The sequence below is a fragment of the Vanessa cardui genome, chromosome 16 (genome assembly GCF_905220365.1).
Source record: "Vanessa cardui chromosome 16, ilVanCard2.1, whole genome shotgun sequence".
Lineage (NCBI taxonomy): Eukaryota > Metazoa > Arthropoda > Insecta > Lepidoptera > Nymphalidae > Vanessa > Vanessa cardui.
In genome coordinates, this window is record NC_061138.1 from 4,415,140 (window position 1) to 4,430,677 (window position 15,538).

The following is a 15,538-nucleotide window of genomic DNA, read 5'->3' on the forward strand; positions in this document are numbered from 1 at the left end:
ACATCTTAGTTGCCAAGATTGGTTGGGCATTGGTTATATAAGCGTATTTCTCTCTGGGCACCACTTATATCAATAGTCCAATTTGCTCGTAATCATACAACATAAAAAAAACCTCTAATCAATAAGAAGTTAAGATATTAAAGAAATTTGTAACGTTATTAATATTTATAGGTATAATTTATTGCAAAAACAATAAGTGGAATTTTTCCTTGGACTTTTTCTCAAGTGAAAGTTTCGTATTATATTTTAAATATTAAACAAAAGTAACAAATTAGTAGATATAAAAACGAAATATATACTATAATGTACTGCCATCCATTCTCGACTCTCATCAATAAAATATTTTCTTCTAAAACATAAGCTAAAGTCCCCAGTGGAGTAATCGAAGTTCTCTGAAACAAAAAAAAAAATCATTACTATATATCTTATTAAAACATAAACAAAAGTTTTCATTGTAATAATTTTTCATAACTTTTATTTACTAATTTCAATTTATTTATCACTCAGACATTTTGTTTTTATATTATGCTTGACATTTAACAAAAAAATCTAAAACATTTTTAATAATACATACCTGCCTTTATTCATAACATTAATAATGGGAAGAATTTGTAATATGATTCTAAATATATTTATATATATAACGAACACTAAGTAGGTGATTTTTTATGAAATATAAACTAAGAATTATTTCCATATAATACTCAGGATATAAAAGTTTCAATATTCTTTATTATATTTTAATTTCGAAAAATACTCTAGAGTAATAGATTAGATCTCTGTAATACGTTGTTAACACACAGATTATCCTATCTATATTTGTGCAATAAAGTAAGAACACATTGATGTTCCAAAAAGTTTGCTTAAAATTAGAAGTTTCATAATAGGGCAGTCTTTGTTCACCACAGATAAAAAAAGTAAGTTAGACCAAAAAATGTCAAACCGTACCTTTAGTAGAGCAGTGCTCGATTTATAAATGATCGTTGCTGCTGTATAGAAGTCGTCATCTTCATTCGAAGTATCTACGAATAGAAAATAAAGATATTCTCTATAATTATGATCAAAATAAAATCATAAAATAGTACGATATGAAGCACTACCTGCACCACCATTTTTATTACCGAAGGCATACAATGTACTTCTGGTAAGTATTCCACCAGGTTCACCCTTTGGACCTGTGATTGATACGCCAGGGGGCCCAGGTGGTCCAGGAGGACCAGGAGGACCAGGCACAATTATTGAATTTGAGTCTTCGCATGTCCCTGGTAAACCGGGCTTTCCTGGCTCACCAGGTTTGCCAGCTTCACCCCTATCCCCCTTTTCACCTTTTATCTGCAAATAGATTTTCTGTTGGTATATGTATGAGATATGATAATCTGTATGAGTATTGATAATTAGAGAAGATTTTGCTAATAATAATAAATATTGGACGACATCACATACAATTATACTGATCCCAATGGACTTTAGTAGCTATAGCACTTGTGTTATGGAAAACCAGAAGTAACGACGGTATCATAAACACCCAGACCCAAGATAACATAGGAAACTAATAAACTTTTTCTACATCGACTCGGTCCGGAATCGAACTCAAGACCTCGGAGTGGCGTACCCATGAACGGTGTACACACTACTCGACCACAGCGGTCGTAAATAATTCCTTTATTCTTGCATACCTACTCTCAATACACTTCTTGGAATTATTAACAATAATACAATTTTTGGGGAATAATTTATTGCATTAATTGTAATAATTGCATAGTAATTACCTTTCTAACGTCAATAAATGGAGCTTCTCCTTTTTCTCCTTTTGGGCCCATTATGCCAGTATCACCTTTAGGTCCTTTTTCACCCTTAAATATTAATATAGTTTAGTTATATATTAATTAGTTATTATAGAATAATTATATATTAAAAAGGCTATATTTACTAAATATTGAGTACCTGTACTCCGTTATCGCCTCGTTGACCTTTAGCTCCTTTTGGACCAGGAGGACCAGTTGGACCTCTTTTTCCGGTATGACCGATTGGACCACGAGGTCCTGGCTTACCTGGTGGACCCTATTATGGGTAAATTATTAAAATTTTAATATAAAATATAGAAAAACATACAAATACGAATAAAATAAAAAAAATATTTCTTATTCTACCTTCATGAGACTAATAGCAGAAGTGGGCACATTTCCTGGTGGTCCTGGCTCTCCAGGTTCGCCTTTATGCCCCCTTGGACCCATAGGCCCAGACTCTCCATTATGCCCATGAGGCCCTCTCTCTCCCGGTGGGCCTTGAGGTCCAGTATTCCCTGGTAAGCCAGTTGGTCCAATTGGTCCTATTTCACCTTTGTCACCCTTAAAACAAAGCAAGATTCAAATTTATTTTACAGTATGTAGTAGAGCGTTAATTAAAAAAAATGTATTTATTACTTACCTTGTGACCTGCAACACCTCTTTCACCTTTGTACCCTCTTAATTTTTCAATTATTTCCGCATCTGTTAAAAGGTTTAACGGTACAATAAATGATACGTTTTAAAGTATGTTATATAATCAATTCAATTTTCTGATGTTTTTAATATTTAGATAATTTTAAGCTTACTTTCTAGTGGATCAATATCAGTGTCTAATATAGAAGATAGTTTTGCCGGTAGCCCAGGAAGTCCAATATCTCCTCTGTCCCCTTTATCACCTGTAAGGAAGAATATTTATATATGGTACTAGCGACCCGCCTCGGCTTCGCACGGGTGCAATGCTGATACTAAATATACTACAGAATGTCTTAACATACATTTACAGCTTATTTAGCCCAAAAAAATTAGTTTATTTGCGACATAACATTACAATTCTATAAAATGATCAGTTTTCCTCTGCTATATTACGCCCTTGTTACACAAATAAACATTCCTCTTGAATCATTCTACCTATTAAAAAACCGCATCGAAATCCATTGTATATTTTTAAAGATTTAAACATACATGGGGACAAACAGACAGCGGGAAGCGACTTTATACTATATTATGTAGTGATTAAATTTCTCGTATTCACGTTTTATTTGTGCCTATTTCAGAACAAAATATTTACTTTAGCTATTTATACAATACACTTACCTTTCTCTCCCTTTTCTCCTGGATGACCGTGTGTACCCGGTACTCCAGGAATACCATTTTTACCAGCTTTTCCTGTGTCCCCCTTTTCACCTCGAGGGCCCATTTCACCGTCAAGTCCCTTCACAATAAAGAATTATATTTGATAATTGTCTTTTTAGTAACATATAAGAAGTACATATTTTTAAGGCAAAGCACCTCTAATGATTTATTATTACTTACTCTGTGTGTTATGACTTTCGTCACTTCTTCTCCTTTTTCACCCTTTATACCTTGTTCACCTTTTTCTCCTTTCATTCCATCAAGCCCAGGCGGTCCTGGTGGTCCAACTGGTCCCGTTTCACCCCTTTCACCCGCAACTGGCACTTTTGCCTCTTCTATTTCCTATCAACACACCTCTGACAGTATTTCTTTTACAAAATATTTTATGTTCATTACATCATTCAATTAAAATAATCACCTTATACACAGGCCCTGGCGGACCCGGTGGCCCCATAGGACCTACAGGTCCTGGAGGTCCAGGACTACCGTCCTTCCCAGGTTCTCCTTTAATTCCTTGTTCTCCATCCCTTCCTGGTATACCATCTTCACCTCGAATGCCCTGATCACCCTTTAGTCCCTCAGGTCCTCTTTCACCCTGCTTTCCAGTTAGACCCTGGTATTGAATTTAAAAAAACATCATTGTAATTATTCATATAAATACTAAATCTATATTAATGTTATAAGTAACTCTGTCTGTCTGTATGTCGCTCTTTCACGACCAAACCGTTGAACCAAATTGAATGAAATTTGGTATTAAGCAAACTTGAACTCCAAGAAAAGAAATACATATTTACTTTTTTTACCAAACACAAGCCACGGGTGATTATTAGTTTAAATAAGTTGTCTATATAGAACGTGCCGTTTGCGTAGAGTTTATATTGAAGAACAAATATATAAAAAACGTTTCCTGTTTTGTATACTCAGATGTACAGATAAAAACTCACAAGATTTTCATTACGATCGGATTATGTTGGCATGTGTAGGAGAAAACGAACAAACATTGATTTTAATTTATAAATATGGAAAACTTACCGTTAACCCAGGTCTTCCCTGTTCACCATCCTCACCTTGAGGTCCTGGTTCTCCAGGAGGCCCTCTCATAGCTGGCATAGTAAGGAGCAAACTTGATACGACCTTCTCAGAGCATTGACACGACTGTGAAATAAAATGAATATAATTGGACTATCATCTTGGTATTTAATTTTTTTTTAAATATATTTTTAAGTATCGGACAACATTACATACGTTATTCTGATCCAAATGTAACTAGCTTAAGCACTTGTGTTAGGGACAATTAGAATTAACGACGGTGCTATAAACACCCAGACCTAAGACAACGTAGAAAACTGATGAACTTTTTCTACATCGACTCTGCCGGGAATCGACCTGGGACTGCGGAATGATGTTCCCATCAAAACCGGTATACATACTATTGATAGCCTGGTAAATTTCCCACTGCTGGGCCAAGGCCTCCTCTCCCATTAAGGAGAGGGTTTGGAACCTATTCCACCACGATGTTCCAGTGCGGGTTGGTGGAATGCACATGTAGCTGAATTTTGATGAAATGTGTCTACACATGCAGGTTTCCTCACGATGTTTTCCTTCACCGCCGAGCACGAAATGAATTAGAAACACTAATTAAGCAAATACATAGTGGTGCTTGCCTCCCGAAAAAAAAACTTTTAAATATTTGTGAAAATTATATTTATTATGAAAATAAAAATTAAGCCTTACTCCTTCATCGCCTTTTTTGCCGGGTAACCCTTGAGGCCCTTCTGGACCAGGGGGTCCTTGTGGGCCAATTGGACCAGTAATAGATTCACCTCTGTCACCCTGTTGTGAAAATATTCACTATATCATAATAAAACTTTTTTTATACTTTTATAACTTACAACTTTTAGTGAGTAAGAATGTTAAAAGGATGTATATTGTTACTTTTTTAATTTGTATTCGATACAAGGGAAAGACATTAAAAATGCCGGGACATTAGATCTCCTAAATTTTGAAGCTAGTTTGAACCAACAGCACTTAAAGTGTGCCGAGTTTAAGACCAAACAATGTAGAAATAAAAAAAAAGTCGAACTTTAGCACTTTTAGTTGGACGACCTTAAGACGCAACAATATTAAAATAGAAAAAAAATAATATTCGAAACTATAACGACAACTAAACTGAAACAGTAGGTGTCGAGATTCTTGTTAAAAATATCCTCAAGACGAATTTAGCACGAAAATATATCCAAAATGTTCTTTACCTTTTCACCCCTGTCACCTTTATCTCCCTTTTCACCTTTATCCCACTTTTCAACCTTTTCTAGGCTATCTGTAAATTGATTTTACAAAATAGTCACTTAATTTCTAAGAAAAAAAAATCCTATTTAATTCATCTGCGTTTTAAATATTGTAGAGTAATACGGATATAACAAAAAGCTAACTATCATCACTACTTATATGATTATTTTTTAATAAACATAATATGATAAATATAAGCTTCAACCAAAACCAACCTTTTTATTTGATAAAAAGAGCAGTGTACTTGGGTTTGTGTTCATACTTGTGCACACTAATATTATATATATCTCGAATGATTGGTTACTTGGTTGACGTGGCCAAGATCGGTCAAGTTACGACCAAAATGTTCTTATTATAATACAAAGATTATACAAAAAAAATAGAATTTAAAAAAAAAACTCACCAATCTCACTTTCATCATCCGATTCATCCTCAATTGTGGTTGAATCCGTAAACTTAAAAAAAAAATAATAAATAATTATTCACAATTTATTGTTTATATTTTAATTTTAATAGTTAATTTGTGAGTGTGTTAGAAAACTCAAGCCTGGCGGGTATTTTCAAGCGAGAAGGCAATAAAAAGTTTTTTGAAAAAAGAACAAAGAAATTTTATTATATTTTTTGTGATGCCAATGAAAATTTTTAAACGTACCATTTCTTCTAGATTCTCTGGTTTGCCATATACCTAAAATATTACTATGGTTAATATATATAATAGTTTGTTAATAATGTTATAATCAACAACACAGTTATCTAAATTACATTTTTGTTAATATAATTTTTTGACAATTTAAATTTTCAACACAAAAATAAAAGAATTTGAATTTTAAATTCTTATTCTAAATATTTATTATGCTATTAAGAAGCGTGTCTATCATTTTTAATTATTGCAACACTTTATTTCAAGTAATACCAGGTTCAAAATTTTATTGAAATATTTTTGCGTTGAATTTTTCGAAAAACGAATTTCATAAATAACAAATATATTTTGTTACTTTTGAAACTATTCTAAAGAAGATATTAGTATTAGTGACTTACATCACTGTGGCTGCTCGCATAATCGTCTTTCTACGGAAGAAATAGTTCAAATAAAATGTTATATACTAAAGTGTCCCATCTACTTCGAACTACAATCAAAAATTAATTAATCTAAAACTGTATTCATATAATTTACAGAAGTGAATAGTTATAAAAATTATATAAAATAATAATGCAAATATTATAATATATACACTAAAACTTAATACACAATAAAAATATATACTTATCATTTTTGATTGTAAAGTGTTCATAAGATTTGTATATTATAAAAAAGAATGGTGGCACGTCGGCATAATGGCGTTATCTCATTGATCCGAAATATCTACTATTCGCTAAATTCAAATATGTCGATACGATTATATTTAAATTTATTATCATTGCTTTGGACTGATAGATGAATCTTCTGACGGTAAGTGATGATCACTATTTCAGAAACATTACCCAATACTCATTCCTGACTTAACCTTTTTTTTGCACCTTTTTGTACTATTATTTCCGTTAAAACTAAAACTCAACAATATAAAATTTAGGTTTTTGGCGATATGAGAAACCTACCCAAATGTGGCTTGAACAAATATCGTGTATATATTTATATCATGACTTTTTTTTCTTTTTTAGACGTAAGAGCAATGTCACAAGCAGACCAAGTGTCTGTAAAGAACAAACAGGGGGCATTCAAAGTAAATGTTACGAAAAACCGACTAGTACACGTAAATAAATATTGAATATTTGCATTATTTGCTCTATTTGTTTACACTGCGCAAACAGGCCCATATATATCTACACATCTACAGTCCTATTCGGAGTATTAACGCGAAATCTGAGAACGCGTTTCGCCAAGTTATATGCCACCATAAAGTAAAGTAGTGTTATAGTGAACAGATAATACAATAAACCATACTAAGTAAAGGAGAAACTACTAGATAAAGGAGGAAAACATTGACAGCAGTGAAAGCGTACACGGATTATCTTAAATAACTTTAGACTTACACTATCTGGGAGTTTAAAACCCTGTAAGATAAAAATATGTATTTATACATTTAAAAAGATTCTAGAAATTTCTCAGAATACATCAAATCAAAATAAATTCAAGTAGGCTTTTACAAGCACTTTTGAATCGTAGTTTAACAAATTTTCAAGTGAAGCTACCACCGATTCGGAATGCAGATTCTACCGGGAGGAACCGGCAAGAAACTCGTAGTTACTCTTTTTCAACAATAAAAATACATTATCATGTTAGTTAAATTCAATTATATATGATTATAAAATCACTTACGTCATCACAAATATCACGTCGTCCGTATAATTCTGGATTCGGAAATATTTTCAGGCTTTGTATCGAACCCTGTAAAAAATGAAAAACGATTAATGTATATAAATAAAAATGTTAACACACGAAACACATACATCGTACATCTTAACTCATGGTTGCTGGTAGCCCAGGCAAGCACCACTGAATTATGTGCTTAATATAATTATGTGTTTATAAATAATTCAACTCGTGCTTGGCGATGAAGGAAAAAATCGTTAGGAAACCTACACGTGTCTGATTTCAAATTCTGCCCCATGTGAATACACTAAAACGCATTGAAGCAGCAGCAAAGGGAGAGGAGGCCTTAGCCCAGCAAAGGGAAATTTATAGGCTGTTGCTGTTGTTGTAATCAAAAGATCAATAAATTTGGAGTTAAACAAAGATACAAACTATCATTACTAACTGTTCGTCTAATCATGAAATTAAAAATGACCACCAGATTCATAAAACAAAAAACCCTTTACATATTATGTTATTATAACAATTCCCCGCTGAAGTATTATTGCTATAGGCGTTTGTATGTATTTGCTTTGATTGAATCATGTTCACATTTTAGGATTATAGAATGACTACGTATAATTGAAATATGATTCTCAACCTCGTTAAACTCTGACTCAAATTACTTCATATAATATAGAAGCATATTTACTTATTGATTGTCAAATGAAACTCGACCACTTGTTTGGAAAAAGAACCCTGATCTGTGAAGACTGGCCAAAGGTCTGGTCTTTTTTTTTAAATTTCCTTTCCTAAATAACTGTATTCTTATTTTAAACTTTTGATTTGCAAATTATTAAATGAAATATTATTTATATTCATAAAAAAGGATTCTAATATATCATTAAGCTCGAGTAACCTATAAAGTAAAATACGTCACATAAAGTAACAATATACTTTGTCAATGACGGTTGGAGTTGCGCAACAAAGTTCCCCATTGAAGCTCAGTCTTGCTCTTTCAAGAGATACGCTTACATTTTATGAGAAATATTTTCTCTAAGCAATAAAGTAATTCAGAGTGAGTGCCACCACAAGTTCAATGTACGTTCATACTAAGAGATTTATTGCCAACTCGATACAGAGTATTAAGGATTAATATTAGTTACTCAACGTACTGACTTTGTTAAAATAATCGTTTATGTATTTTTTTACTCTGTGCTATTTGCATTGGATATAGAACGAGAAGTCTGTAAGAACACTTTCTGTTCGCGTTGACGCCATTCTCATTGTTCTGTTAGAAGATTAAAAATATGATGGGACTCAACTCTTTTGTGGAACGAAGCGAGGTTTTAATGAAACTGAGTCTTGATTCGAATTCACTTGCTATCGACGATAAGTTTATGGAATTGCGTTTTTTATTCACTTCTGTATTGATTTTTCTGTTTTAAATGATGTGACTGGAATTAAACGTGAAACATACCAGCTAATATTAAAATTTTGGCTTTAGTTATCGACTTGGAGATAGGGCATTGAGTAATACGACAGAGGTATCATCTGACATCCGCTCATCAAAATTAAACAGTGCATACAACTCGATTGAAGTACTTAAAAGAGGTACCATTGAATTGAATAAAATATCCTTCATATTTGTATTATTTACATACACACACACACACACACACACACACACACACACACACACACACACACACACACACACACATTTTTTGTCTTTGTACGTCAATCACATGAAAACTGCTTGATCGTTATGGAACTATGACCAATCGATCCGGAATAGTCCATAGATCATTCTGTTAAAGCTGTAACCTTTTTTCAGGTTTCTTTAATGTCCGACAAAGTAAACGGCAACAGCTAGTAGTTTAATAACTTTCATCTTAGTATCTGGCTGGGATTTAAAAGTAATAACGCCTTATCTTGAGCCAATACAGTCATCTGCGAGTTATTAATTTGAAATGTATATACTTATTATAATTTTTTTTTTCATTCTTATAATTGTATACGAAAGAAAACTTCGATAGAAGTGTTCAAGGCTTCTTATGCGAGAATGTTCAGGTTTTTTGCGTAAAAATATTGTTTAATCACTACATAGTGAGAGTCAGAGGCATTCGAGAGGAAGGCTTTTGTATATAAAACATGGACAATATGGTAAAGAAACATTGACCATTTTAGAAGTTTTTAATTAGGTGTTGTAAATAAAAAAAAATCTGTAGTATATTTGGTATCAGTATTGTACTTGCGCAAAGCCGTAGCGGGTCGCTATCGCTAGTATATTGATAAAAATAAACACCCGATAATTGTACGACATTATGGCGTTGCTTAGATGCTTAGAGTTGTGCACTTTTAAATATAGTAAATTTTAACAAATATTTAATCAAATTTAACAAAGTATTTGACGTTTTATTCAAAAGATTTTTACATAAAAATATATTAAAATTAAGTAATAATGATACAAAGAAAAATACGCTCACAAAACAGGTGAACTAAAGGCTCGTAAGGATTGTATTGCAAATGCAGAAAGCATTTCCTGTTCAGCTGAAGAATTTGGTACTTATTTCACCACGCTGTTTGTTGGCGAATTCCTACGTTCAGAATTTATTTCGACATATGAAGGTTTCCTTGTGAAATTTCATGATATTAAGGACTTTATATGTGAAGGATGATAAAAAATTCATTGCTCATATCCACCCATTGTTGGCTTTGAGATTTGGCTCACTGACTGCTCAGTCGGCTCATTGCTACATTTTACATTACATTAACTTGTTACATTTAAGTACGACTCAAAATTTGTTTATTATTACAGGGACATGATATCCGTTTCTTGTCGAAAGATGTTTAAAATAAAAATTGATTTAATTCGAAGTTATCATGACAATAATCTTTATCATAATCATTACATAGTATAAAACAAAGTCACTTACCGCTGTCTGTCCCTATGTATGGATCCCTAGATCTTTAAAATATGGACTTTAAAACAACGGATTTCGATGCGGTTTTTTTTAACAGGTGACCCAAGGAGAAGGTTTTTGTATTTAATACAAATGGACAATATAGCAAAAAAACATTGATAGTTTTATAATGTGATGTCATAAATAAACACATTATTGTTAGACAATACAAAACGCTATCGACTGAAAAAACTGTGGATTGTAAGCCATTCTGCAGTATATTTAGTATCAGCATTGCACCCGTGCGAAGCTGGATTCGGTCGCTATTTAAAATATATAAAGTTGCTTTTAATTCATCATTACGTTATGTTATTTAACAATACAAAGGTGACAAATGCTTATCATTACATATTTATGAGTGGGGTTTAACGCATAGCGTACCAATAACTAAACTAAGAAACACGACCTCAGTGCTCATTTACTCAAATTTTTACCACCAATGAAATAAATTTAAAATCTGGTCCAGGATATTATATTAAAAGAACCAACCAAGTTACTGTATTTAAATAACGTTGTAATATAGGTCAGACCCGAGGCGTAGAAATTTTATCTTGATTTTTCTAGAAAAAAATTACTACCAAGTATTTCAAAGTTAACTTGACTCTTTCATAAAACATCGTCAATTTCAAGAATGAAATTTCTCAAAGCTCTGTAATAATGGTGTTTTGCGAAATTGTAATTTCGGTAAACATCCGGGGACAAAAAAGTAAAGTAAAGTTACAGCCTGTAAATTTCCCACTGCTAGTCTAATGGCCTCCTATCCCATTGAGGACAGGGCTTGGAACATATTCCACCACACTGTTCCAATTCGGGTTGGTGGAACGCACATGTGGCAGAATTTCAATGAAATTAGACACATGCGGTATTCCTCACAATGTTTTACTTCACACGAGATGAATTATAAACACAAATTAATCACATATATATATATATATATATATATATATATATATATATATATATATATATATATATATATATATAGTGGTGCTTGCCTGGGTTTGAACCCAAAACCATCGGTTAAGATGCACGCGTTCTAACCACTTGGCCATCTCGGCTGTATGCAAATCGCAACGTATGAGAATATAGGGCGAAGAGAACCTTAGATGAAAGTTTATATTATTTATGGAATTTGGAAGTAGCAATTTCTATATTGAGCATGATACGACTGTCGCTAAGGCGAGCTCTTTCAGAAAGAAATTTTCAAAATGATTATAATATAATTTGTATACATTGTTCGAAAGTAATTTTAACTCGACGACTTTCGAGTACTGTGTACAGTGGTTTTCATGAGGTCCCGGGTTCGATAACCCATAGTCGATGTCGAAAATTCATTGGTTTTCTATGTTGTCTTTAGTCTGAGTGTTTGTGGTGCCGTCGTTACTTCTGATTTTCAACCGACTTCCAAAAGGAGGAGGTTATCAATTCGTCTGTATTTTTTTTTTTTTTTTTTTTTTTTATGTTTGTTACCTCATAACTTTTCACTGGGTGGACCGATTTTGATAATTTTTTTTTGTTTGAAAGGTAGTGCTTCCCGTGGGGTCCCATTTTTTTTATTTTTTTTTCCGATGATGGTATCCATGTGAAAACGACATAAGTCTTAAATTTGCATTACGTATATGCGCGACAAATACGTGAATAACTGAAAATCACGTTAACCAATTTTGATAATTCTTTTTTTATTATAAAATATATACTTCAAGGGTAATTTGGTGAAAGTTTGGTAAGGTTCTGAGCACAGGATCCATGACAAAGTAACGGAACGGAAGGGAACGGAACAATTCTGAGGAGCACGTTAGCGATACTCGGTCGAATCTTTTATTTATAGGTTATTTGGATATTTGAGTCACCTTCCGTAATGTGGTTATGTTTATGTAATTATCATAGTCGAATATTATAATCAACTAGCTACCCACCCCGGCTTCGCACGGGTGCAATACTGATACTAAATATACTACAGAATTTGTTTATATACGACATCACATCGCAAACTTCTAAAATTATCAGTGTTTCTTTACTATATTGTTCATGTATTATATACACAAACCTTCCCCTTGAATCACACTATCTTTTAAAAAAAACCGCATCAAAATCCGTTGCGTAGATTTAAAGATATAGGGACAGAAAAAGCGACTTTGTTTTATACTATGTAGTGATGGAACTCCTATACGGCTCGCAGTTAGGGTGCGATATGGGGCAGAATTTCTTACTATCTTTAATCAAATTTTGTGTATGTGATGTGATGTCACATGATGTACGAAATATAGTTGATCTTTTTCAAAGTTTTTTTGCTGAGTTCGATTACAGCTCTTTCGAGGGATCCTTGTAGTTTACGCCGCGTGACGTATTAAATCCGCATTTTCGAAAGTCTATTTTTGCTTTATTCGCAAGTTTCCTTTAAAAATTGTCCTCATATAAACGGAACGGTTAATCTATCCATATTAAAAAAAATTAGTTAGTCAACATCAGCTTCACTTAAAATCAAAAAATAAATAAAATTTTAACAAAAAGAAAAACCGACTTCAAACAAAACACTATTTTAAAACAAATGAATATGCACGAAAAAGTAAGAAAAATAATTGCGTATTCAACATATTTTTTAGAGTCTTCCTAAGTTAAATGAAATGAAAAATATTAGACTACTTAAAAGTCGATTAACGATTATATCATGTAGTTATAATTATTGTTATATTTGGAGTCGGTGTCAGCCAATAAAACCCTACAGTATATCTATCAAAAAACATTACGAGAATACTTTAACAAATATGTTTTTTACAAATTACCTTTTACACAATAATATACTGGATCAATCAAGGGGCTCGTATCGCTTCTTTCTTTTGATTGTTGGGGCAAGGGCACCATGGCTGACACCGGCTCCAAATATACCAATAACTATAACTACATGATATAATCGTTAATCGACTTTTAAGTAGTCTAATATTTTTCATTTCATTTAACTTAGGAAGACTCTAAAAAATATGTTGAATACGCAATTATTTTTCTTACTTTTTCGTGCATATTCATTTGTTTTAAAATAGTGTTTTGTTTGAAGTCGGTTTTTCTTTTTGTTAAAATTTTTCCATAACACAAGTGCTTTAGCTACTTATATTGGGATCAGAGTAATGTATGTGACGTAGGCCAATATATATTTTTATTAAATTCTATTAATTGATGCCAATGATTTGTTAAGTTATTTTGAATAAATCTGGTATATAATGAAAAGTTATCAAGACATTAGTTCATAGAACACAAAACTCTTGGAACATGCATTTTAACTTTTAGGAGTTCATGATCAGTACGTGATTATTTGTATTTACAATTAATTTTGTAGTCTGAAAGCAAACATCATAAGCAAACTTTATGTTAAATTCAATCACCAAGCTGTAGAGAAATAGCATCGTAGCTTCAAAGGCCAAATAATTTTCATAATGGCAAGGCTTTTGCCTAACAGTAGTATATCGTGGTATAAATATAATATAGAGTAGAATATATATTAAAACTAGAGTAAAATCAGAAAACGAAATAAATTATTATTGAAGGGCCAATGAAAGCAAATTGATTCAATTACTAGTTTCTAATATTATCATACATTAATTAATGATTATCATAATAATATGAAAATTATTTAAAATACGTTCGACTTATCCTGACTGAGATTATTCTCTTAAAGTTTCACATTATATTTTTACTCAGCAAAGTCATAAAAGTGTTGCCTGCAGCTAGTTATGAGAGGCAGAAGTTTGGTTGAAAATATTTAACTTAAACAAAACTTTGAAACTTGTTACGTGGTGCTTAACACAATACTAACGACCGAGGCATGAAGATTATCGATTTCATTATATAATAAACTCGATGATTAATCAGACTGGTCATATAAAGTCACATATCTATCATGACTTATGTCTCATCAAACTATTGTCCACAAGATCAGGTAAAAACGTTATGACAAAAATAGGTTAGCTTGATCTTTCTATGAATAACACGATGTACATAATGATGTAGTGCAATGATGTTGTAGTAAACAGATATGTTATTAACGCGCAAAAAGTGAAGACTAGAAAACGTCCTAAATGGAACGTTTGCCTTTAGTCGTTTTACGTAGTAATACGTTATATATCATAATTACGTAGTAATACGTTTTGCGTAATTAAAACATCTAGTTATCCCTTTTACTTATTGTTTTTATCAAGATATCCTTTTTACTTTTAACGAAATGTAAAAATAAACTAAAATAACCAGTCCCCGGCGCGGCACACTTTTTTCTGTTGTTTAATATGGATATAACATATCTGTTTATTAGAATATCATTGATGTAGTGTGTTTCAATAAGCAAACAAAAAGGTCTTATTCGAATTTTAATCTGTTTGTCTGTCTGTCTCGTTGTTCTATTACGATCAAACCGAATTTGTTGAAATTTGGTGCGAAGCAAACTTGAACTCCAAATAAGGACACAGGCTACTTTTATGTCATATGAAGACCATCCCCTAAAACGCAAGTGAAGCCGCGGGCGACAACTAGTAGAAGTTATATTCTAGACGTTATATTATTATATTATATAGTATAAGTTATACTCTTCTATTTGTATAACGTAATAATGTGCTTCTTATTTATTTTCAAGATTATTCGATCAATAAATCTTTTTCCTCGAATCTCCTGGGGTCTAAACTCGTACTCGCATTAGCATTCTTTTTTTGTAAAAGCCTTTGCAAGTATTTTCAATTACTAAAACCTTTTTTTAATGAATCACATGTTTCTTAATAAAGTATTTAGTAATCATATTTTGCCTTTTTGTTGACGTAATAATTGTTCCAAAAATTCTTCTTCGCGTAAATTTTATTAGAGCATTATAATTA

General features: G+C 32.2%; 1 protein-coding gene across 7 annotated transcripts in view; it reads right to left on the reverse strand.

Moving 5' to 3' along the window:
- The window catches only part of LOC124536242 (collagen alpha-1(XVIII) chain-like), a 119,962-nt gene that overhangs the window by 9,061 nt on the left and 95,363 nt on the right, over positions 1-15,538 (reverse strand). The window contains exons 4-22 of one of the 7 annotated variants that reach the window (XM_047112744.1): positions 7,747-7,815; positions 7,461-7,481; positions 6,468-6,497; positions 6,082-6,114; positions 5,833-5,884; positions 5,393-5,460; positions 4,875-4,973; positions 4,173-4,295; positions 3,559-3,753; positions 3,321-3,482; positions 3,102-3,219; positions 2,594-2,683; positions 2,428-2,489; positions 2,151-2,348; positions 1,945-2,061; positions 1,770-1,853; positions 1,101-1,332; positions 949-1,022; positions 300-392 (exon numbers count right to left, since the gene is read on the reverse strand). In XM_047112744.1, the coding sequence (XP_046968700.1) occupies positions 300-392; positions 949-1,022; positions 1,101-1,332; positions 1,770-1,853; positions 1,945-2,061; positions 2,151-2,348; positions 2,428-2,489; positions 2,594-2,683; positions 3,102-3,219; positions 3,321-3,482; positions 3,559-3,753; positions 4,173-4,295; positions 4,875-4,973; positions 5,393-5,460; positions 5,833-5,884; positions 6,082-6,114; positions 6,468-6,497; positions 7,461-7,481; positions 7,747-7,815 (1,920 nt within the window). The remainder of the gene's footprint in view (positions 1-299; positions 393-948; positions 1,023-1,100; positions 1,333-1,769; positions 1,854-1,944; positions 2,062-2,150; positions 2,349-2,427; positions 2,490-2,593; positions 2,684-3,101; positions 3,220-3,320; positions 3,483-3,558; positions 3,754-4,172; positions 4,296-4,874; positions 4,974-5,392; positions 5,461-5,832; positions 5,885-6,081; positions 6,115-6,467; positions 6,498-7,460; positions 7,482-7,746; positions 7,816-15,538) is intronic. The other 6 variants (XM_047112745.1, XM_047112746.1, XM_047112747.1 and 3 more) reach the window with 6 other exon arrangements.